The sequence below is a fragment of the Schistocerca piceifrons genome, chromosome 1 (assembly GCF_021461385.2).
Source record: "Schistocerca piceifrons isolate TAMUIC-IGC-003096 chromosome 1, iqSchPice1.1, whole genome shotgun sequence".
Lineage (NCBI taxonomy): Eukaryota > Metazoa > Arthropoda > Insecta > Orthoptera > Acrididae > Schistocerca > Schistocerca piceifrons.
Genome location: NC_060138.1, coordinates 1067597272 through 1067623183, shown reverse-complemented (window position 1 = coordinate 1067623183; position 25912 = coordinate 1067597272). Strand labels below are relative to the sequence as shown.

The 25912-nt window shown below is 43.6% G+C and overlaps 1 protein-coding gene across 1 annotated transcript in view; it reads left to right on the top strand.

The window, feature by feature from the left end:
* LOC124777677 (solute carrier organic anion transporter family member 74D-like) overlaps positions 1-25912 on the top strand; it is a 218328-nt gene that overhangs the window by 93612 nt on the left and 98804 nt on the right. The window contains exon 7 of the mRNA XM_047253157.1: positions 4-144. Coding sequence (XP_047109113.1) covers positions 4-144 — 141 coding nt within the window. The remainder of the gene's footprint in view (positions 1-3; positions 145-25912) is intronic.

Sequence of the window (25912 nt, the reverse complement as noted above, 5' to 3'; positions counted from 1 at the left end):
CAGCCGTGTCGCAGTGCCTGCGCATGCTGGGCCCCACATTCGGGTTCGTGGTGGCCTCGTACGCCCTGCGGCTGTACGTCGCACCAGGACTGACGCCCGTCATCGACAACGACGACCCGCGCTGGATCGGCGCCTGGTGGCTGGGTGAGTAGCCGAGCAGCCGCACTTCTTCCCTCCAACTAAGCATGCTGTACGTACGCACATCGACCGCAGTCCGTCAGCACAAACCAAGCGGTATTCCAGTCCTCTGCATTGCCCTTCCCCATGAGTGGAATCAACTGCGAACAGTTATAGAACCACGTCCTCATTAGCTGTTTCGTTGCAGTGGAATAGATTTTTCTTATTACAGGTTCTGAATACTTCATACGACGGTTGCCTTGTAATTAAGATATACATTGTACAATAATATTGTGTTCATAAATATAGTCTCATTTTACGTAACGCTTAGTGCTTCCAAGCCCTTAGTGAAAACTGGATAAATCATCTCGACTTCTTTATGCCACCATTATTACTCTTTGTGCTATATACTGAGCTGGCCTTGCTTTACACCACATTCACAAGGTGAGCAGAGATTATGGAAAGAAATTTAAGATTGAACATTATAGGAGATCGCTGAAAATCGTACTATGAAATGATATATACACTACTGGCCATTAAAATTGCTACACCACGAAGATGACGTGCTACAGACGTGAAATTTAACCGACAGGAAGAAGATGCTGCGATATGTAAATGATTAGCTTTTCAGAACATTCACACAAGGTTGGCGCCGGTGGCGACACCTACAACGTGCTGACATGAGGAAAGTTTCCAACCGATTTCTCATACACAAACAGCAGTTGGCCGGCGCTGCCTGGTGAAACGTTGTTGTGATGCCTCGTGTAAGGAGGAGAAATGCGTACCATCACGTATCCGACTTTGATAAAGGTCGGATTGTAGCCTATCGCGATTGCGGTTTATCGTATCGCGACATTGCTGCTCGCGTTGGTCGAGATCCAATGACTGTCAGCAGAATACGGAATCGGTGGGTTCAGGAGGGTAATACGGAATGCCGTGCTGGATCCCAATCTCCTCGTATCACTAGCAGTCGAGATGACAGGCATCTTATCCGCATAGCTGTAACGGATCCTGCAGCCACGTCTCGATCCCTGAGTCAGCAGATGGGGACGTTTGCAAGACAACAACCATCTGCACGAACAGTTCGACGACGTTTGCAGCAGCATGGACTATCAGGTCTGAGACCATAGCTGCGGTTACCCTTGACGCTGCATCACAGACAGCAGCGCTTGCGATGGTGTACTCAACGACGAACCTGGGTGCACGAATGCCAAAACGTCATTTTTTCGGATGAATCCACGTTCTGTTTACAGCATCATGATGGTCGCATCCGTGTTTGGCGATATCGCGGTGAACGCACATTGGAAGCGTGTATTCGTCATCGTCATACTGGTGTATCACCCGGCGTGATGGTATGGGGTGCCATTGGCACTTTGAACAGTGAACGTTACATTTCAGATGTGTTATGATCCGTGGTTTTACCCTTCAATCGATCCCTGCGAAACCCTACATTTCAGCAGGATAATGCACGACCGCATGTTGCAGGTCCTGTATGGGCCTTTCTGGATACAGAAAATGTTCGACTGCTGACCTGGCCGGCACATTCTCCAGATCTCTCACCAACTGAAAACGTCTGGTCAATGGCGGCCGAGCAACTGGCTCGTTATGATACGCCAGTCACTACTCTTGATGAACTGTGGTATCGTGTTGAAGCTGTATGGGCAGCTGTACCTGAACACGCCATCCAAGTTCTGTTTGACTCAATGCTCAGGCGTATCAAGGCCGTTATTACGGCCAGAGGTGGTTGTTCTGGGTACTGATTTCTCAGGATCTATGCATCCAAATCGCGTGAAAATGTAATCACATGTCAGTACTAGTATAATATATTTGTCCAATGAATGCCCGTTTATCATCTGCATTTCTTGTTGGTGTAGCAATTTTAATGGCCAGTAGTGTATTTTGTAGTCTAGTATCATAGGTAAACACATCATCACACATCAAGAAACCTTATGAACGCATCAACAACATACAAAAAAAAATCTAACGGATGCTACATGTAAGATGCAATGTAGAATCCAGTAACGGCAGAAATTTTGCAAAATAAGAAAGCTGAGCTACGCCCAGGCTGTTGGTCTGGATTTTAGGCTGCATGTTCAGTCTTGAGGTGATAATGAAATAGACCAATATATATGCAAGGTGTTCGAAGATTTGCGTTACATATTTCTAAAGGGGAGAGAGTAAATAAAATTTTGAATAAGAAACCCATGTTTCGAAAGTTCTGTTCCCGTTCTAAGACGGTTTCAATAGAGTTGTTTAATCCTTTCTTTTCTGCTTGAGGAACTGAACAATGCGTGACACAGTACAATTATTAAGCAAAAGTTCGAAAGAAGACGTAACAAAACACCCATTTATCACTTAAGCTCATTTGTATGGATTAACTCTTAAACCCTACTTGTTTATGATATTCCAAAACAAAAGAGGACCCAGCATACCGTGCGTACAGAACAATAGTGATGCATTACAACAGCGGCTCGATGTGACAACCACCGACGTTGAAACAGACATTGTACCTACGAAGCATGTTATGGTGTACACTCGCCATCCCACATGGCGTCTCTTCGATTCTACAGTGCACCGGCCAGATCTCGCGCCAGTAGATCTTCCTATGTCTCAACAGGATCTCATAGATTAAACTTTACATGCGGTCCCACAACAAGTGCTACACGTCATACTGTCTACACTACTTCATACAAGGACAAGCAACTAAGAGACTTCCCCTTTCCCTCAGCAGACGTAGACGCACTACACATCTGAATTGAAGCTGTCGCATAACGAAAATTATAAGATCGATAATAGATTGCAGACCTTGCATCTTAAATACAGTTGACTGTGGGCTGCCCTCAGTAAGACATCACGAAGTGTGAAGCAACTGATTTCTGGTTTCATGGGGTATGGGGCAACTGGATACATTTAAAAGGGGAATCACATTCTGGAAGGGGCACCTTCAAACTTAAAAGACTATCCGTTTTCCCGACATTACCGTCGTTGAAGTAGCCACAAATGCTGAAGAATTTATTTTGGCATTGAAAGAACTACAATAATAGTTTTCTAAGCATTTTAAGAACACTGCCAGATAAGCCAAAACATTACGACCACTGCCCACCGCGACGTTGGAGAGGATGTCGCCTGGTGGCTTTGCGGGCACGTGACGCGGTAACAGAAGTATTGAAGCGGAGAAGACACGGGCGGCGGATCGCCCTAGCGAAGATATGGGCCGCAATTAGGGAAATCCATAGAGATGAGTGGAAGGAATATATAGAGGGCCTACACAGGAGCGATGTACTTGAGGGCTATATTATGGAAATGGAAGAGGATGTAGATAAAAATTAAATGGGTGATATGTTACTGCGTAAAGAGTTTGACAGAGCACTGAAAGACCTAAGTCGAACCAAGGCTCCGGCAGTAGACAACATTCCATTAGAATTACTGACGGCCTTGGGAGAGCCATTCCTGACAAAACTCTACCATCTGGTGAGCAAGATGTATAAGACAGGCGAAATACCCTCAGGCTTCGAGAAGAATATAATAGTTCCCATCCCAAAGAAAGCAGGTGTTGACAGATGTGAAAATTATCGAACTATCAGTTTGATAAGTCACGACTGCAAAATACTAACGCGAATTCTTTACAAACGAATGGAAAAACTGGTAGAAGCCGACCTAGGGGAAGATCAGTTTGGATTCCGTAGAAATATTGGAGCACGTGAGGCAATACTGACCCTACGGCTTATCTTAGAAGCTCGATTAAAAAAAGGCACACCTACGTTTCTAGTATTTGTAGACTTAGAGAAAGCTTTTGAGAATGTTGACTGGAATACTCTCTTTCAAATTCTGAAGGTGGCAATGGTAAAATACAGAGAGCGAAAGGCTATTTACAATTTGTACAGAAACCAGATGGCAGTTATAAGAGTCGAGGGACATGAAGGGGAACCAGTGGTTTGGAAGGGAGTGAGACAGGGTTGTAGTCTCTACCCGATGTTATTCAATCCGTATATTGAGCAGACAGTGAAGGAAACAAAAGAAACATTCGGAGTAGGAATTAAAATCCATGGAGAAGAAATAAAAACTTTGAGATTCGCCGATGACATTGTAATTCTGTCAGAGACAGCAAAGGACTTGGAAGAGCAGTTGAACGGAATGGACAGTGTCTTGAAAGGAGGATATTATGGACGGGTGCTCGATCGTGTTGGAAGATGCAATCGCCATCTCCGAATTGCTCTTCAACAGTGGGAAGCAAGGAGGTGCTCGAAACAACAATTTAGGCCTGGGCTGTGATAGTGTCACGCGAAACAACAAGGGGTGCAAGCCCCTGCATGAAAAACACGACCACACCGGAACACCACCGCCTCCGGATTTTACTGTTGCCACTACACACGCTGGCAGATGACGTTCATCGGGCATTCGCCATACCCACACCCTGACATCGGATAGCTACATTGTGTACTGTGATTCGTCACTTCACACATTGTTTTTCCACTGTATCATCGTCCAATGTTTACGGTCCTTACACCAAGCGAGCGCGTCGTTTGGTATTTACCGGCGTGATGTGTGTCTTATGAGGAGCCGCTCGACCATGAAATCCAAGTTTTCTCACCTCTCGCCTAACTATCATAGTACGTACTTGCAGTGGATCCTGATGCAGTTTGGAATTCCTGTGTGATGGTCTGGATAGATGTCTGCCTTTTACACGTTACGACCCTCTTCAACTGTTGGCAGTCTGTTTCAGTCAACAGACGAGGTCGGCCGGTACTTTTTTGTGCTGTACGTATCCCTTCACGTTTCCACTTCTCTATCACGTAGTAAACAGTGGACCTAGGGAAGCTTAGGAGCGTGGAAATCTCTCCTACAGACGTATGACACAAGTGGCATCCAATCACATGACCGCATTCGAAGTGCGTGAGTTCCGCGGAGCACCCCATTATGCTGTCTCACAATGTCTAATGACTACTGAGGTCACTGATATGGAGTACCTGGCAGTAGGTGGCAGTACAATGCACCTAATATGAAGAACGTATGTTTTGGGGGATGTCCGGATGCTTTTGATCACATAGTGTATATGTGTGAAGGAACGGCTTTTTCGGATTATGAAATTACATAACTCACGATTACATGGCAAAATGGGTGACGAAAATTTGCAACACTACCTGCGTCCGTCCATACGCCGGCACTTTGTGCCAGATGTAGATTTTATTATGTTTCCAGTGCGCCAAAAAAATTATTAAACTGAAAGTTTGTTTTGTTTGAGATCTATGCCGCTGACACATATGAAATCTGTACTAAGACGCATAATCCAACAATAATGGTCCTGTCCTCCTATTTACACGCCACACATTACATTTCTTTACAATGAATGTCAACTACCGCTCCCTGTACCAAGAGTCGATTGACCGCTAGTGTAATAATGAATGAAGTCTACAAATAAGCTGATATTTTGACATTACCATAAAGTAAAATTAAAATTAAATCAAGACCCTATGCTGTCGACAGGCGTTGATATTCATCAAGGGGGACAGTTGAAAATGTGTGCCCTGACCGGGACTCGAACCCGGGATCCCCTGTTTACACGGCAGACGCTCTGTTCATCTGAGCCAGCGAGGACACAGAGGATAGTGCTACTGCATGGACTTTATCCCTTGCACGCTACCAGTAGACCTACATTCCCAACTTAATGTCCACACATTACATTCGTAGTGCCCTGCCCATTACACTCATTACTCGCGGCAGACAATCTTACCGAGTCCCGTAAGAGTTTGGGCAATGCGTGTGCATCCAGCACAGAAGAAGGTCAATAGCCGGTTAGCCTTAACAATGTATATGAAAATGGTATCTGTTCTTTCGGACATATATTACCAAAAAGTGTCCTTAAGTTTGATGACGTATTTTTTTTAGGGTAATGAATGCGATGAACTCTTTTTAACTTGCCAGTGAATCAAAGGGTCTGCATTACGTGAGTTCGTACTAAGGTACCCCACTTTGGTGTGTGGCCGGGAGCATGAGACACCCATAGTGCCCTCTGTGCGAATCAGCCGCCGGATAGGATCCCGTTCTGCTGCCCTGATGGCCCCAACGCTGCCTTTCTTGTAGAAAGAGGTCAGCTTCCTCAGCTGTTTCTGTACCCACTTACAGCCTACGCTGCAATTACGTCGCAGACAGCCTGACAGCGTCACGCGTGCTGACGTCACAAGTGGCCGACGTAATCCGCCTTGGCTCCCACTGCTACACTGAGTTACCCGCCCATGGAACGCCAGTGGACTGTTGGCCTAGTCTATGGACCGTACCACTTTGCTACCTCAACGCTGTCCCGAGCTTGGCTGACCCGCACTTATGTTCCTTGTTGCAAAAGATCGTCGTTCATTACCCACTGATTTTCTCGTTTCGAGCTACTTGCTATGTAATAGAAGCCTCACCGCACAGGAACAGTTATTCCACGGCTAACGACAGCTTGTCGTTGGCTCTGGGTGTAAGATCCATACCTCTGATTTACAGCATCTGCGAGTAACCTGATACCTCTTGGTTAGAAGTGAAGTACATCTTCTTATTGCAGCTTTGTCGAAGGCACTCCGATCATGAAGTCATAAACTAATCACTAACGGTATTAACTAATCATTTTTTATCCACTAATGCAGCTTCAGTCACTGTTTCGTAATTACACGCTGAGGTGACAAAAGTCATACGATACCTCCTAAAATCATGTCGGACCTTCTTTTGTCTGGTGTAGTGCAGCCTCAAAAGTCGTTGGAAGTCCCCTGCAGAAATATTGTGCCATTTTGTCTCTATAGCCGTCCATAATTCCGAAAGTGTTTCCGGTGTATGATTTCGTGCACTAACTGATCTCTCAATTATGTCCAATAAATGATCAATGGGATTCATGTCAAGCGATCTGGGTGGCCGAACCATTTGCTCGAACTGCCGAGAATGTTCAATAGCGAACAACTGTATTCCGGTGACATGCGTTTTCATCCATAAAAGTTCGATCGCTGTTTGGGAACAGGACGTCCATAAATGGCTGCAAATGAGCTCCAAGTAGCCGACCATCCAGAGTACCAGACCATTCGATGTAAACACACCCCACACCATTATGGAGCCACTACCAGCTTGTACAGTGCCTTGTTGGCAACTTGGGTCCATGTTTTCGTCGAAACTGCGCCACACTCGAACCCCGCCACTGTTTCCCAATCGTTTAGGTTTCAACCGATACGGTCACGAGTCCAAGAAAGCGCTGCTGATAGCTAAGCCACTGTCGTCCGTCGTCTGCTGCTATAGCCCACTGACATCAAATTTCGCGGCGCTGTGTTAACGGATACCTTCGTCGGACGTCCCACATCTATTTCTGCCGTTATTTTACGCAGTGTTACCTGTCTGTTAGTACTGACAATTCTACTCAAACGCCGCTGCTCTCGGTCGTTAAGGGAAGGCCGTCGGCCACTGCGTTGTTCGTAGTGAGAGGTAACCCCTGATACACGGTATTCTCAACATACTCTTGACACTGTGAATCTTGGACTATTGAATTACTTAATGATTTCTGAAATGCAATGTCCAATACGTCTAGCGCCAACTACTATTCCGCCTTCGAAGTCTGTTAATTCCCGACGTGTGTCCATAATAACGTCGAACACATTTTCAAATGAGTAATTTGAGTACAAACGACAGCTCCACCGGTGCACTGCCCTTTTACTGCCCTTTTATACCTTGTTTATGCGATTCTTCCGCCATACGTATATGAGCATATCTCTATCCCGTGATTTTTGTCACCTCAGTGTTCAACAGCTTAGAGCTTGTTCTGACTGTTCCGTCACCCAGGACAACGTAGCCGACGGGACGTCGAGCTCAGCATTCCTTCTTTCTCAAAAACGTTCGACATTCTTTTCGTTTGACTGACGCTCTTGCAAATGGTTCCTATTTTTTATGTAGTCGACTGACATATAGCTAAAACTATTGTCCACCATCAGCTCTTACGAATATCATAAAATTTTCGCGACGGTTTCTGAAACTTTCTCCAACGATCTAAACTCAAATATCGATTCACCATACTAGGAATGGTCATTTCCCCCTCCCCTTCACCCACACTGACAGGATTCATGTCCAACTTCTCAACTCTTAGAGTTCATTCCAACCACCTGAAACTGTTGATTTTTTAATTTCTTTAGTCTTTTAGCGCTGTAGTAGAACCTACTGGTTGATTAGTTACATCTAAGGAATGAACATTCCCGTTGCTTCTGTTCACAGTCTCCTAACTCCTCTTTGTGATGCTGTCATCTACCAGTTCAAGAAAGCTTCCATTCACGTCATGGGTTGGGTTGGGTTGTTTGGGGAAGTAGACCAGACAGCGGGGTCATAGGTCTCATCGTATTAGGGAAGGATGGGGAGGAAGTCGGCCGTGTCCTTTCAAAGGAACCATCCCGGCATTTGCCTGGAGCGATTTAGGGAAATCACGGAAATCCTATATCAGGATGGCCGGACTCGTGATTGAACAGTCGTCCTCCCGAATGCATTCACGTCATGGAAAACACTGTTACAAATGAAACTAAGAAAAATCGTTCAACGTGCTCTTCTTAGTTTTCTAAAACGAGCTGTATTCCATTCAGATAAATTCAGTTCAATTTGACACTGATAAAGGAGATACTTATCGCTGAAAAGGCTCCACCGCTGCTTCTCTTGCTTTAATGGGCTACGCAAATACTCTTCATTCAGTGGCAAAGAAGTACACCTCATACTGATGCTGTATCTTGCGCCACACTTGACGTAAATATTCCGCTCTCAGAATTGAAATCTCGATCGCATAATTTGCTGCTGCTTTAAACGCATCTCTAGGGATTTGAAAATGTTGTTTTGCATAATGTCAGAAATGATAAGTCAGAAGAATGAAGACAATGTGTCATTCAACTCTTGGCACAAAAAGCGTCAGGCAAGCGCTTTTTCTGAGTGCTGGATTACAATCTCTAGGCACCCATCACACAAATAAGAGGCTACGTTTCAGCATTATTTGTATTCTGGCTCTACAGTTCGAGATGTATTTCAGCGATTGTGTTATTGACACGATCGGGTCGTTCAGCTGCATGGCTCCGCTGTTTTCCTCAATAATGGAACTGTTTTCTATCTCTGCTGTGAAGCACCTTGAACTACTCGTGGTATTCGCATGATGGACTCCATTCTGCTTGCATTATGACACTGCCGTCAATATAGAGAACGGTTCCGCGACAACAGCCGCGCACCGACCTACAAGCTAATTGCATTCTGACGCCGACTAGAACTTTTACTGAGTGATTTCTGGAACCTGCAACGTGGACGACGATAAGAAGTGTGGTGCTGCTCCTGTCCTGTGCGCTGGTGCTCTTTGACGAAAGCAGGAGCGTCTTGGTCTGCACATACACTGCACAACAAAATAAAAGCATCTTTTTCTCGAAACTCTGTAATTCTCTCTGACTGCAACGCAAAAGTTCTAAATTTGGCTCAAAGATGCCTACAACTTTCCCATGTAATGATGAAAAAACGTGACACCCAGGGACTTCATTCTCGGCTTTGGCGATGCTTCAAACCACACTTCGACAAATTCTAAGGAGGCCACACTTCAGAAGTTCGTATGACTTCTAAGGTCGGTTAATGAGTTTACACTAGCGCAAATTTCACCACAATTCCAGCCTACGCTACCGTGGGCGTGTCGCACGATGGAAAGGTCGTCACAGCCTGCTTTACCCTCATTTCACTTCCTCTGCAGTGAAGCCAGTATCGTGACACCCAGCTTTTAAATCACGCAGTTTTCGTATGGGTGGCTGAGGAAAATATTTCAGACACACCGCCGCTCAGACTGGATATGAAGAGGCCTGAGATGGTGGCATAAATGGCGTCAATGAAACCACTCCCTCCCTTGGGGTTGAAGGCGATAGTTCGCAGTGCGATAAATAACAGGACGGCGTTCTTGACGAAGCTGGCCACTGCTGGTAAAACCCACTTCGGAGTCATCTTCAGTGCCATCCACGCACCTTTCTTGAGCACGTCAAGAGTGTACCTTTGAGAAACTTCTACACCTACTCCAGCGTCTGAGGGCTACATAACACCTTCGACTCTCTTACGTGGAGGATGTATAACTTCAGGCGCTAAAGCAGCTGGGAGACTGAATTGGCGTAGAAGTTTCTGACAAATACACTTCCAATGTGCTCAAGAAGAGTGCAAGGGTAGCACAGAAGGTGTTGCCGAACTGGGCTATCTTAGGGGAACACTTCGTCATTTTATTCACGCACGTGTCAGTACCGAACCACCCCGTTGTCACGCCACAAGTGGGCTCAAAAAAGGAGGGGTGGAACAGAATACAAATCTTTTCTACTTCTAATCACGTTCACATTTCGTCGTCTGGTTTCGAACGGTCCCTAGAGGTCCAAATTGTAAGGCAAAGCGAAACTTGCTATCACGTTACACTAAAAACAAATGAGATCGTTTTCACTGGAGTTGCGGCCCTACAGTGTCCATAGAGTAGAGTTGAAACGACCAGATGGTGACAACAATATCATCGTATTGCTCATCGCACATCGAACTGTCATTTCTGACCACGAAATGTGTGGGGGAACAATGCCCCAAGGGAAGAGGTGATGTCACTGACGCCCTTTATGCCATTCGCTGAGGAATTTTCGTGGCGATTTTTAGCCGTGGTTTGCCTCAGATGTTTTCCTCTGCCACCCATACGATAATCACGTGGTTTTAAAGCTGAGTGTTACGGTACTTACCCGTATTGCAGAGGGGTCAAAAAAGGTGTGAAATGAGGGTAAGAGTGGGTGTGACAACTTTCTCGTCATGTGACACATCCACGGTGGTGCTGAGCAGAATTGTGGTGAATTTTGCGCCAATGTGATTTCATTAACCTAACTTACAGCTCACATGAACTTCTGAGCTGTCCTTTTTCTTTGCATGTGCCGACACCTTGCTGTTTCAAGCGTCGCCGAGCCGGAGGGTGAAGTCTCTGGGCGTACGTTTTTGCTCCATTACGGAGGAAGGTTGTGAAGGTTGAAGGCAAGAATTTCGAACATTTTCGTCGCGTAGGAGAGAATTACGGGGTTTCGAAAAAGTGACCCCTGGCGGCTTAATGTTTGCTACGCAGTGTACATTGTGCAGCGTGGGGGCGCCTACTTACCCCGCAACCAACAACACACGCGAGCTATGCGTGCAAAGGACCTCTCTGCAGAAGAGAGACGCGAAAGGGCCGCGCTACGACCTGCCAGTAGACGGCAACCTGAGAACCACCGAAGGACACTGGCCTCGTGAACCTTTTCCCTTCCGTAGGCTATGTGATCAAGAATAGTGCCAGAAGTATCCTGGAGCACGAGAAGGTGGTCGGGCCTCGATGTACCAGTTCACTCCAAGTGCGCTTCCTGGGCCAGGCGCCGATTGCTAAGACATTCCAGCTATTAGGATCTCGCTCTGGAGCCACTGTCGTGATGAAGTCACTGTCTGTGTCAATCTTCCCATTCAGCAGCTACCAGCTTGGCGTCTACATGGAAGAGACGTGGCTCCGATCACGTAACCAGCAGTAGGACTTTGTAATGTTTGTAACGTTCTTGTTGTCGGGTATGCCGACCTTAAAGTCTTTTTGTCCGCTCGGGACTCTGAAACGTCCCTTCTAAACTCTGATTATGGTACACTTAGTGTAGGAGTGAGTGTGACACTTTAAAAGTACTTTGATTTTAACATGCCCTTTGCCTCAAATATCATTTTGTTATTGTATATTCCAGAAGTGTTCTTTGCATTATTTTATTTGTGGTTTAACTACTCCAGTCAGAGAAGATTATTTTCTTGTGGTGCAGTGAACTTCATCTTCATTGTATAACTGGGTATTTTTCCTTTGCCACCCTCGGGGCACACTTTACACTGCTTGCTTTCTGTTCTTGTATTCCTCTGCAAGTTTAACAGCGTACTCTGGATTTATTGAAAAATCATGATTTAGTGATTGATGAATATGGTGATGTGTTCTCCAAGAATTTTCGTGTGAGAGCCCACGCCTGTGTTTGCTGCATCGTCTTCTCAACCATTGCACTCTTTTCTATTTATCTTCAACCCTTACGCTACTGTCCGAACAACATAGCAGAAATACTCGTTCTCAACAAAGTAAGATCCTCTCGTACCTCCACACAACATAGCCATATTCTCTACATCAATCCCTTTATCAGGAATCTGACTCTGGAACAATCTTTCTCAAAATTCTAGAGAAATTAAAATCCTTTAAAACTTCAAAAGACGTCTAATGGCCCACCTTCTATCACAATAACTATCTCTTCTTGCTAGTCACACTCATCATCCCATGCTCCCCCACCACATTTCCCTCCCCTCGTCTATAGAGTTCTGTACTCAACTTCTCTCTTTCCTTTAAAACTTCAAAAGACATCTAATTGCCCACGTTCTATCACAATAACTATCTCTTCTTGCAGCTCGCACTCATCAACCCACCCTCTTCCTCCACATTTCCCTCGCCTTGTCTATATAGTTCTGTACTCGAATTCTCTCTTTCCTAGCAGCCATCGTCACTTTCATTTCAGTCCTCTCCTCTTTGAATGCCCCTTCCACTTCTAATCAAACAAGGCTTCAAAATGTTCAAATGTGTGTGAAATCTTATGGGACTTAACTGCTAAGGTCATCAGTCCCTAAGCTTACATACTACTTAACCTAAATTATCCTAAGGACAAACACACACACCCATGCCCGAGGGAGGATCGAACCTCTGCCGGGACGTATCTTCCTACAATCACTCAACGACACCTTCCAGTACACCACAGCGTCATCAGCCAACAGCTGCAGACGGCTTCTCACTGTCCGTCAGATCATTTCTGCATATGGAGCGAGTAAGAGCGAGCGTTTCACACTTGCCTGGGCCACTCCTGACGATACCCTTCTTCTGATGAACAGTCGCCGTGGAGGGCAACGTATTGAGTTCTATTACTTAATAAGTCTTCGAGCCACTCACATACCTGGGAACCTAATCGGTATGCTCGGACGTTCGTTAACATCCTGCAGTGGGACACTGCGTCAGACGCCTTCCGGGATCAGTCGCAGAGTCCATGACTGCAGCGCCTGAGACCGCTCGGCTAATCCCGCGCGGCAAACAAGGCTTCAAAAGTGCTAAAGTAATTAACATCATTCTTAATGCCTCCATTATTTTATTATGATATACGTTATTATTATGATTATTATTATTATTATTACTGCAAATGATTACTTCTTTGTAAATAATGAACATTATTATTGTTGAGTTTGTTATGTAATAATTAATTCATATCATTCTTAATTTATTCAATCATTTTATCCTAATTGTTAGTGCTACTTTTATTGTTACTATTATTCCAATTTTGTTGTTCCTGATCAGATGCAAGATAGGGTCTTATGGACTTATCTGGCCAGGCTAAATAAGCAATAAATAAATAAAGGTCTGACAAAGAAAGCGAAGTACCAAGAAGAAATTTTGTTAACTGAATGGAACTCCACAGGCCATTTGATGTTTTTCTCTGATTAATAAATCGAGCCATATTTACAAACAACTTGGAAAATTGAGTCTACTTATCAATATGATGTTGCATGCTCTCTGGCCTGGCTGCATGCACTGATTCTGTTGGGAAGGGTGTTAAAAACTCATTGCATCACCTCCTGAGCAAGCTCACACATGGTTGTTATTCTGGATAATGGCACTGGGACTGAGTTAACATCCATGCTGGTCCCACACAGATTCTATTGGGGGCAGATACAGTGATCTTGCTGGCTACAGGAGTACCTCAACATGATGCTCGCTCGAAGTTCATAGAGATACGTGCCATGTGTGGACGAGCACAGTTCTGCTGAAAAAAAGGCATCACAATACCGTCTCATGAGAGGTAACACGTAACGTCGCAAGGTTCTCCTGCCATAGTTCCCTCCACATCTAATCGCCGACACATGAAGTCGTACCAGATGGCTCCCCAAACAAAGACGCCAGGTCTGACATCTCTGTGCATTTCCAAAAAATTGGAAGAGTTGGACCTTTACCCAGGTCGACGCCATACTCCAGGACAGTGGTCATCCGGGTTAGCGCAGAATCGCGATTCATCGTGAGCACAACGCGAAACCATTCATCAAGATTCCGCACTTCTTGGTCACGGTACCATTCCAAATGCAGCCATTGGTGCTGCGGTGTTTATGGCAGCCTACGCGTGGGATGATAATTCCCTGCTTTCACTGTTGCCAGTATCCGACCAATGGCGAGGGATTACACAGGACGTTGCGTATGACATTATGTCATTTGGTTCAGAACTGGTGATCCTATCTCGTGGTGGTCAGACGTGGTTGGCCGGAATCTTGATGATAAGTATGTCTGCCCTCACGTTCCCACGCAGTTCAACATCGGGCCACTCCTACATCCGAATGTCTCACAAATCTGTATATTATATGATTCGACCAGACGGCCAATACAGACCTACAATTGAAGCCATTTTCAAGCTCTGTCAGTTGCTGATAACGCTGTCTCAGAAGAGTACACAGCATCTCCGTGTTCTTCACAGTGACCTGTCAATATCTGACTCCGTTGACGCCTTTACATAACGTACCAGACCTGGCAACAACGTTCAACCCGAACAAAAATAATACACTCTGTTGGCTGGTATACTTGCACAGAGAATACAGGGTGAATCACCTAAAATATGCGCTGCAAATATTGCGGAAATGGAAAGTGCTATTGATGTGCGGTTTTCACAGAACTAGTTGGTACTCAGGGGCTCGTATCATTACCAACAAACAGCTTGTAACAATACTTACAAAGTGCATTTTTTGTGCAAATAGACACTTTTTGTAAATGGAACGACACCTATTGATACTAACAAATTGAAAGGAAGCTAAATTAGAATGTCAGTGGTATTGGTTGCAGGATTGTAATGCGAATCGTTTATGAGATACCGTAGTTTGAAAAGTTTCCACACCGACACTTGTTTGTGCTATTCGACCTGCGTAGTTGCTAGGTACGATGTTATGTTTTCTTACAGTGTGCTTGTGTGTTCCTTGTATACATTGCGACTTGCTCGTCAGTGTGTGAGAGTCAAAGCAGTAGGTCGTGAGTGAATGATGGGATTTACCAATGCAGAAAAAGCCGATACGCTCATGGTGCATGGAGAGTAGAAAGAATACAACTCGTTCTTGTACGGTGGTGGTGGTGCTGGTAAGTGTTTAACGTCCCGTCGACAACAAGGTCATTACAGACGGAGCGCAAGCTCGGGTTAGGGAAGGATTGGGAAGGAAATCGGCCGTGCCCTTTCAAAGGAACCATCCCGGCATTTGCCTGAAACGATTTAGGGACATCAAGGAAAACCTAAATCAGGATGGCCGGAGACGGGATTGAACCGTCGTCCTCCCGAATGCGAGTCCAGTGTGCTAACCACTGCGCCACCTCGCTCGGTCGTTCTTGTACTGTTTATGTTGCAAGATATCCCAACAGATGTCAACCACCTCGGCAGTTATGTATCTACCTCTTCAACAAGTTACGTGAAAGTAGTAGTGCAATACCTAGACAACGTAACAGAAGGCAGCAAGTGAGGACAGAAGAGGAAGGATGTAATGTTCTTGCTGGTGTAGTAGTTGATCCGCACATTAGCTCCCGCGCAATCGCACGAGGTAGGGGCATGGGTCAGGCAAGCGTCCCACGCATTCTCCATCAGACTCCGTGCCTATCACATCTCTCTCCATCAAGAGCTGCATGGAAATGATTATGATAATCGTGTTAACTACTGTACATGAGAAATCAAACGACATACTATAGATGTATCACGTATCTTGTTCAGTGATGAAGACACATTTACCAGTCATGGCCAGGTAAGCCGCTGAAACATGCATTATTGATCTGTTGACAATCCTGTTGGTTTGGTCTGGTCGATCGTCGGCGTCTATGGAGTGTAAATGTGTTGTGTGGGATAGAGAACCATCAGCTCACATTTCTGTTTTTCGTGGACAGAACACTGAACTTGCACAAGTATCGCAACCTCCTAACACATCATCTTCCACGGATGCTAGAAGACACTCCTTTGCAGGCTAGGAAGAACTTGTAGCATCAACATGACGGCTGTCCAGCCCATAGCGTGTGAAGTACTACAGTACTACAGTGTCGTCACGAATTGTTTCCAGATAGTTGAAAACCTGTATGTAGACCGCCCCTTTCCCGGTATTTGACGCCTGGAGAAAGCTGAAAGAACCTGTTTACAAGGACATACCGACTACACTCGATCATATACAATGACATATTACTGCAGTCTGCTTTGACATCTCCGCTGCAATGCTAGCACGTGTGCAGCAGTCGTTCCACACCAGATAGGAAGCGTGTATTGCCGCTGCCGGTGATCATTTTGAACACAGCTTGTCAACATATCTACGTACATACTCCGCAATCCACCATACGTTGGTACCTCGTACCACAAGTAGCATCTTCTCTCCCTGTTCCACTCCCAAACAGAACGAGGGAAAAATGACTGCCTATATGCCTCTGTACGAGCCCTAATCTCTCTTATCTTTGTGGTCTTTCCGCGAAATATAAGTTGGCAACAGTAAAACTGTACTGCAGTCAGCCTCAAATGCTGGTTCTCTAAATTTCCTCAGTAGCAATTCACCAAAAGAACGCCTCCTTTCCTCTAGAGACTCCCACCCGAGTTCCTGAAGCATTTCCGTAACACTCGCGTGATGATCAAAGCTACCAGTAACAAATCTTGCAGCCCACCTCTAAATTGCTTCTATGTCCTCCCTCAATCCGACCTGATAGGGATCCCAAACGCTCGAGCACTACTCAAGAATAGGTCGTATTAGTGTTTTGTAAGCAGTCTTCTTTAGAGATGAACAACATCTTCCCAAAATTCTACTAATGAACCGAAGACGACTATCCGCCTTCCCCACAACTGTGATTACATGCTTGTCCCACTTCATATGGCTCTGCAATGTTACGCCCAAATATTTAATCGACGTGACCTGATAACAGCTACACTACTAATAGAGTATTCAAACATTACAGGATTCTTTTTCCTATTCATCTGCATTAATTTACATTTATCTATATTTAGAGTTAGGTGCCATTCTTTACACCAATCACAAATCCTGTCCAAGTCATCTTGTATCCTCCTACAGTCACTCAACGACGACACCTTCCTGTACACCACAGCATCATCAGCAAACAGCATTGCTACCCACCCTATCCAAAAGATCATTTATGTAGGTAGAAAACAACAGCGGACCTACCACACTTCCCTGGGGCACTCCAGATCATACTCTCACCTCCGATGAACACTCACCATCGAGGACAACCTACTGGGTTCTATTACTTTCTTCGAGCCACTCACATACTTGGAAACCAATCCCATATGCTCGTACCTTAGTTAGGAGTCTGCAGTGGGTCACCGAGTCAAACGCTTTCCGGAAGTCAAGGAATATGGCATCCGTCTGATACCCTTCATCCATGGTTCGCAAGATATCATGTGAAAAAGGGCGAGTTGCGTTTCGCAGGAGCGATGCTTTCTAAAGCGGTGCTGATGCATGGACAGCAACTCCTCTGTCTCAAGCAAATTCATTATATTCGAACTGAGAATATGTTCGAGAATCCTTCAACAAACCGATGTTAAGGATATTGGTCTGTAATTTTGAGGATCCGTCCTTCTACCCTTCTTATGTACAGGCGTCACCTGTGCTTTTTTCCAGTCGCTCGGGATTTTACGTTGGACAAGAGATTCGCGATAAATGCAAGCTAAGTAAGGAGCCAATGCACTAGAGTACTCTCTGTAGAACCGAATTGGAATCCCATCAGGACCTGGCGATGGTCAATTGTCTCGTTACTGGTCAGAAGCCACATATCTAGTGTATTCATTTCCGTTGTTCTTTACTGTGTGCTACCACAGATATTGTACAAGTGTCGCTGTGGGAACTTTTCCAAATACGATGTCTCATAAACGACATGCACTAGTGTCCCGCAACAAATACCACTGGCACTCTAATTTACGCTACTTTCAATTTTTTAATATCAGTTGGCATTGTTCCATTTAAAAAGTGTATTTTGCACAAAGTACGCCTTCGTAAGTATTATAAAAATCTGTTGGTCGGCTAATAATACGAGCCCCTGACCACCAATCTCTTCTGTGAAAGCCGCACATCAATGGCAGTTTTAGGTGATTCACCATGTGTACCCGCCGATGTGTACATCGTACTTGGACGAATTTACATCGACATCTGATCGTCTTCTGTGTGCTTACCTTTTTTGGTCAGGCTGTGTAAATTTATCATAACCAATGACACTCTTTGCTGATTTTACAATTCGATATGATTTTGGTACGGTCGCACAATTCCATTGGTCCAACACGGACAACTTATTGTTAGTAAATTGTTCGTGGTGCTCGCAAGGTTGGTGCTGCTAGGCCACGTGATGGCATTTGTGTCCGGAACGGAACGTTAGTGCTGTTCCTACGATCTTTTCTACACACCACCCAGAATCTTTCTTCATTCTCTTCATGTTTTTCTGGTTTATATTACTATGCACCGCGATGGCGCTTCCTGTTACATCTTTCTGCTAACACTGAAATTACTCACCTTGGTGAGTTCTTCGGGAGAATGGTCTGCCCTGCAGCAACAAACGAGGAGGAAAGTTGTAAACAGATGTCGGCACTACAAGTGTCAACTGGATGTGTGTTTTAAATGTCTCATCACTGCAAAGCGTATTCATTTCATTAGGTCTGGGTGTAACAATAAATTAAGAAAAAAACTTGAATAAATGATCGCTTCTGTATTATCTTTCAGTAGACAAATTTTGTTACGAAGTACTTCCTAGCACACAGTTCAAGATACGAAAGTACGAAAATAAGCGCAGTTTGTACTCCATTCACCACATTTACTAAACCTCATGTCTCCAGTAGCCAGTTTAAGTTTTAAACTCACGACCTGTTATTTTAATATCGGCTTCTTTATTCAATTAATCAGTGGCTTGAATTCACATCATCACGTGCATCTAGGACTCAGCCTTTTGTGGTCCGTTCCGTCTCCTTCAAAATCGGTCGACCTATCTCTTCGTTGGTCTATCTTTGCCTCTTTCTTAATATTGTTTGTATTTAAAGGCTTTAAAGATTCTTGCATCTGGCATACGGCCTATATGCTCTTTCTTTCTTAACTAATATTGTTTAATTATGTCAAATATGGTTTACCAGGTAGCTAAAGAAATTCAAGTCACATGCTTCTGTTCTCTTGTCATCTCTCTTCTTCTACATCTACATCTGCATGGATACTCTGCAAATTACAGGAAAATGCTGGCAGAGGGTTTACCAAACCACCTTCACAATTCTCTATTGTTTGCAATCTCGTATAGCGCGCGGAAGGAATGAACACCTGTATCTTTCCGTACGAGCTCTGATTTCCCTTATTTTATCGTGGTGATCGTTTCTCCCTGTGTAGGTTAGTGTCAACAAAATATTTTCGGATTCGGAAGAGAAAGTTGGTGATCGGAATTTCGTGAGAAGATTCCCCCGCATAGAAAAACGCATTTGTTTTAATGATGTCCATCCCAAATCCTGTACCATTTCAGTGCCACTCTCTCCCATATTTCGCGATAATACAAAACGTGCTGCCCTTCTTTGAACTTTGTCAATGTGCTCCGTTAATCATATCTGCTAGGGATCCCACACCGCAAAACAGTATTCTAAAAGAGGACGGATAAGCGTAGTATAGGCAGTCTCCTTAGCAGATCTGTTACATTTCCTAAGTGTCCTGCCAACAAAATGCAATCTTTGGTTAGCCTTTCCCACAACATTTTCTATGTGTTCATTCCAATTTAAGTTGTTCGTAATTGTAATTCCTAGGTATTTAGTTGAATTTACGGCCTTTAGATTTGACTGATTTATCGTGTAACCGAAGTTTAACGAATTTCTTTTAGCAGTCATGTAGATGATCTCACACTTTCGCACCATACATATATATATTCTACATCGTTCTGCAATTTGTTCTGATTTTCTGATTACTTTACCAGTCGAGAAACAACAGCGTCAACTGCAAACAACCTAAGACGGCTGCTCAGATTGTCTCCCAAATCATTTATATAGATAAGGAACAGCAATGACACTACCTTTGGGAACTCTAGAAATCACTTGCGTTTTTACTCGATGACTTTCCGTCAATTACTACGAACTGTGACCTCTCTAACAGGAAATCACGAATCCAGTCACGTAACTAAGACGATATTCCATAAGCATACAATTTCACGACAAGCTGCTTGTGTGGTACAGTGTCAAAAGCCTTTCGGAAATCCAGAAATACGGAATCAATCTGAAATCCCTTGTCAACAGCACTCAACACTTCAAGCGAGTGAAGAGCTAGTTGTGTTTCACAAGAACAATGTTTTCTAAATCTGTGTTGTCTATGTGTCAATACACTGTATTCTTCAAGGTAATTCACAATGTTCGAATAAAATATATGTTCTAGAATCCTGCTGCATATCGGCGTTAATGATACGAGCCTATATTTTAGTGGATTAGACCTACTAACTTCCTTGAGTATTGGTGCGATCTGTGCAACTTTCCAGTCTTTGGGTACGGGTCTTTCGTCGAGCGAACGATTGTATATGAGTGTTAAGTATGGAGCTATTGCATCGGCATACTGTGAAAGGAACCTAATTGGTACACAGTCCGGACCAGAAGACCTGCTTTTATTAAGTGATTTTAGTTCCCTCATAAGTCCAAGGATATTTACTTCTAGGTTACTCATGTTGACAGCTGTTCTTGATTCGAATTCTGGAATATTTACTTCGTCTTCTTTCGTGAAGGCATTTCGGAAGGCTGTGTTTAGTAACTCTGCTTTGGCACCACTGTCTTCGATAGTATCTCCATTGCTATCGCGCAGAGAAGGCACGGATGGTTTTTTGCCGCTAGCATATACTTCACATACGACCAGAATCTCTTTTAATTTTCTGACAGGTTTCGAGACAAAGTTTCGTTGTGGAAACATTTACGAGCATCTTGCATTGCAGTCCGCGCTAAGTTTCGAGTTTCTGTAAAAGATCGCCAATCTTGGGGATTTTGCGTCTGTTTAAATTTGGCATGTTTGTTTCGTTATTTCTGCAACAGTGTTCTGACCCGTTTTGTGTACCAAGAGGATCAGCTCCGTCGATTGTTAATTTATTTGATATAAATCTCTCAATTGCCGCCGATACTATTTCTTTGAATTCCAGCCACATCTGGTCTACAGTTATATTGTTAATCTGCAAGAAGTGGAGATTGTCTCTCAGGAAGGCGTCAAGTGAACTTTTATCTGCTTTTTTGAATAGGTACATTTTTCGTTTATTTTTGAAGGATTTTGTGGTTACAGTATTCAATCTCGATACGATAACCCTGTGTTCACTAATCCCTGTATCCGTTTTGATGCTCGTTATTAACTCAGGATTATTTGTTGCTAAGACGTCAAGAGTGTTTTCACAACCGTTTACTATTCGCGTGGGCTCATTAACTAACTGCTCGAAATAATTTTCAGCGAATGCGTTTAGCACAATTTCGGATGATAGTTTATGCGCACCTCCGGAATAAAACATGTACTTTTGCCAACACATCGAGGGTAAATTAAAGTCACCACCAACTATAAATCGTATGAGTCGGCTACGTGTTTGAAATCAAACTCAAGGTTTCTTTGAACATTTCAGCAATTGTAACATCTGAATTGGGAGGTCGGTAAAAGGATCCAATTATTATTTTATTCCGGTTGCCAACAATTACCTTTGCCCGTTCTAACAGTAACTATCTGCTTCTTAGCAGTCCAGTTTGCGCATCCATAGAGCAGTGCTGGTATTGTCATAACCTTATATAACTTTAGTAATCTCTGTGTAGTAGAATATCTCTGTGAACTTCCTTTCCCAATGTTCTGCGTAAAGTTCTACAGAAATAGTTAAATAGGTCTAACTTATTTTTTATTTCATTGTTTGCCTTGCATGTGATACTGTATCCTAAATATTTAAATGTATTAACGCGCTCTATGATCTTAGCTCAATTGGCACGGTATTCTAAAAATGCCACAGATTTTGTCTTAGTGATCGAGACGTTCAGACTGTTTTCTCTGGAATTTTACTTAAATTAATGACAGTTTTCTTGTTAGTCATTTTCGTTCTGACTAACAATTACTTAGTCGTCAACAAAAAGTAGTGTACTTGCATCCACGTAGTTAATTTTAAAATGTTTTGTTGTCTGTATCTAAGTTCTGATCACATCGTAGATACACGTATTAAAAAGAGTGGGTGAGAGGGGACACTCTTGCCTAACAACTTGGTTTTTTCAGCTGTATTATGTCCGCTGCACGCTATTTTTATTTCTATTTTTTTATTCATATCTAATTCCAGTATAGCTCTTTTAAGATGAAATGGAATCCCTGTGTTTCTTAAAATTTTGCACAGTTTGTTTCGATTTACTTTATCAAATGCCTTTTTGTAGTGAATGACGGCAAGAAAAGTTGGTAAATTGAATTCACTATGTTTTTCTGTTAGTTGTGTGATGGTGAAGATACAGTCCGAGCATGATCTGCCTTCACGAAAATCATGATGTGCATCAGATAATACAGTTCCGGCTACCGGCGATAGTCATTTTGTTAAAATTCTGGCATACAATTTGTAATACAAATTCAGAAGGCTAATATTTTTGTAGTTCTGACATTCATGTATGTTTCCTTCCTTATAAATTGGGGGTATCTGAGCCCTATTCCACTCTTCAGGTACAGTATGTAATCACTTTGCCAGCACATTTTCCTAAAATCGAGTATTCTTATTTTTGCAATATTTGGTACATGTTTTGTCAGTTGTGTATTGATCTGGTCACACCATGGAGTCCTGCTTTTGGTGCTAAATTTCATTGCATCCTGTAGTTCTTCCAATGTTATTAAGTCTACGTTCCTATCTTGCAAATGCATCAAGAGTATTTTATAGTGTTGTAACCCATTATATTCAGATTGCGATTATTTGCAACTTGCCTTTACCTTCTTTGCTTGAATGTTTCATTATTTTGTATAATTTGTCTTGTCTTCCTCTTACATCATGTTCAGTATCATAACATATGTTTCCCAACTAAGGTTTTTAACTTTCCTGATTTTCCTTTCGACTTCAGCAGATTTACCTTTATGATCTAGTCTCAAGTCTTGATATTCTGCGGAAATCAACTTTTTCAAGCAAGCATTATTCTTATCTTCAATTAGACTACGTTTTTCATCATTCCAGTGTCGCAGGCCACTTTTGAAAAACTTTTTTTTTCTTGTGCCAAGTGCTTCTTTCGTTGCTTTAATTAGTGCTTCCTTTAAATTATTCCGTTCCTGGTCTATGTTATCAGCTTTTGTATTTAAAATCATGTATTCTTCAAGCCTTTTCTGATAGAGTAATCGGATATTCTCTTTTTGAAATAAACGTGCTTTTAATGTTGCACCGGTATAATTCTGTTCTGTTTGGAAGATATCTTCCATCTTTTAAGTAGTTTTGAGACTGGCGAGAAATTATCTGAAGAGACATCTGGACCTCTGAAGACCCTTATGTCTTGCACTTAAGACCAAGTCTTCCAAGTCTATAATTGTGGTAGAGCCTTTAGCTGACAGGCTGTGTTTGTGGATCTGTTTACGCCTGAAGAGTATATTGTTATTCTTAGCTCATTATTTAATGGAAACGTCTTCAGTCTCTGTCCATGAGTATTTATTACGTTTTCCCATTTAGGACCAACAACATTTGCCATGGGGGTGTTATTCACCATTGCTTTTAAATCTCCTACTATTATCAGATGCCGGCCGAAGTGGCCGCGCGGTTCTGGCGCTGCAGTCTGGAACCGCGAGACCGCTACGGTCGCAGGTTCGAATCCTGCCTCGGGCATGGATGTGTGTGCTGTCCTTAGGTTAGTTAGGTTTAACTAGTTCTAAGATCTAGGGGACTAATGACCTCAGCAGTTGAGTCCCATAGTGCTCAGAGCCATTTGAACCATTTTATTATCAGATAATCATTTCTGTTTACCTTATATAGGGCTGTTGGCAAGATATCGTAACCTTTATTCTGACCACAATTATCCTTCCACTGATAGTTTTAGAGTGTATTTTGTTTGTTAAAGTCGTTTTTCACAGAACAGCAACTCTAGCAAAGACTCTTTCCTTCTGAGGGACTACAGTCGTGATTTTTCCCGAGGGCATACAGCTTTACTGTATATTGCTTTCGAAATGTCGTGCTACAGAAGAATGCTGAAGATTAGATGGGTAGATCACATAACTAATGAGAATGTATTCAGTAGAATTGGGGAGATGATAAATTTGTGGCACAACTTGACTAGAAGAAGGGATCGGTTGGTATGACTTATTCTGAAGCATCAAGGGATCACCAATTTAGTATTGGACGGCAGCGTGGAGGGCAAAAATCGTAGAGGGAGACCAAGAGATGAATACACTAAACAGATTCAGAAGGATGTAAGTTGCAGTAGGTACTGGGAGATGAAGAAGCTTGCACAGGATAGGGTAGCATGGAGAGCTGCATCAAACCAGTCTCTGGAATGAAGAGCACAACAACAACAACAACAACAACATGTTTATTACTGTGGAACCTCTTGACTTCTCTTTGGTTTCCATTATGATGGCCATGTCAATATTTTGTGAGTTCATTTTACAGTTCTCCTTCTTTATCTTTCAGACTTCGGACATTCCAAGTAGCCAATCTGAATGCAGTGTCTATTTCTTGTCGTTTATTCCCGTTGCATGCCACGGTTTACTTAAATTTGTCTGCCCCACTTGCTTTTTTTCTGGAGATTCTGAGCACTATTATGATTGCTCGGTTACAGGACACTTGCCTGCAACCAGGGTAGCTAGTTGCAGGGCTGCTACCTTCAGGTATCCCAACACACTGTTTTTCTTTTGATGTTGCCTCCCTTGAACTGTTGCTTCCATTACAGCTACTGATCCATCTCTCCTGGTTTCGTAGGATGCCCTTCCCCGTTTTCCATCGAGGTTGACTCCTGCGACTAGAATCTCTTCCCCGTCCCCCCGCCACCCTACGTTGTGAACTGCTATTCGTCTGACTCCTGCCCAAGAGACCTGTCTGGCTTGGGTGGCTCTGCCAGGAGCATAAGCCCGCACCAGCGTAGCTCTCTGTGTCATGGCAGAATGCACAAACCTCCTTGCCAATCATAAGGCGGCAGCTCTCGAGGAGGTCACAAAAAAAAAGTACGATGTTTATCGGTTTTAATTACTCCCACAAATACTGGGCAGTTCATCACATTTAGGACTCAGAAGGTTCGCAGTTGTAATTGCACAGCCACCAACGCGGAATTTATACCCTTCGAAAGAAAGTCTCAGTTCTCATTGAAAAATACGAATTTTCCTTAGATGTCATTCACGGATAATCACAAACTTTTACGAAGTAATATAATTCTTCTTGAAACGTTTCAGAATCTTAACAAAAATGTTTGGAGCTCTGCGTTATGTGGCCTCACATTACGAAATCTGACCACGGATCCCTTCAGACTCACTTGGGAAATCACCTACCAATGCCAAAGCTCACGGAGGATATCTTTCTTGACTAACCTAATAACACAGGTGCCAGTCACCATCCTACTTCAACTCACACAGCCCCTTATTCTCCCTCTTTTGACCATCCCAGTTCTGTAAACACTTTCCTCAAGGAGGCAACCACTGTGTCGATGGGCATTGGCAGCAGATGACGGTCGCGAGTGTCTTTCCTAGCAGCACGACACCGTATGCAGCGCCTCTTCTGGGCTCGTGAGCATACCGGTTGGACCCTAGAGGACTGGACTGGAAAACCAGGGCCATATGGTACGAGCTGATGGTAGGGTTT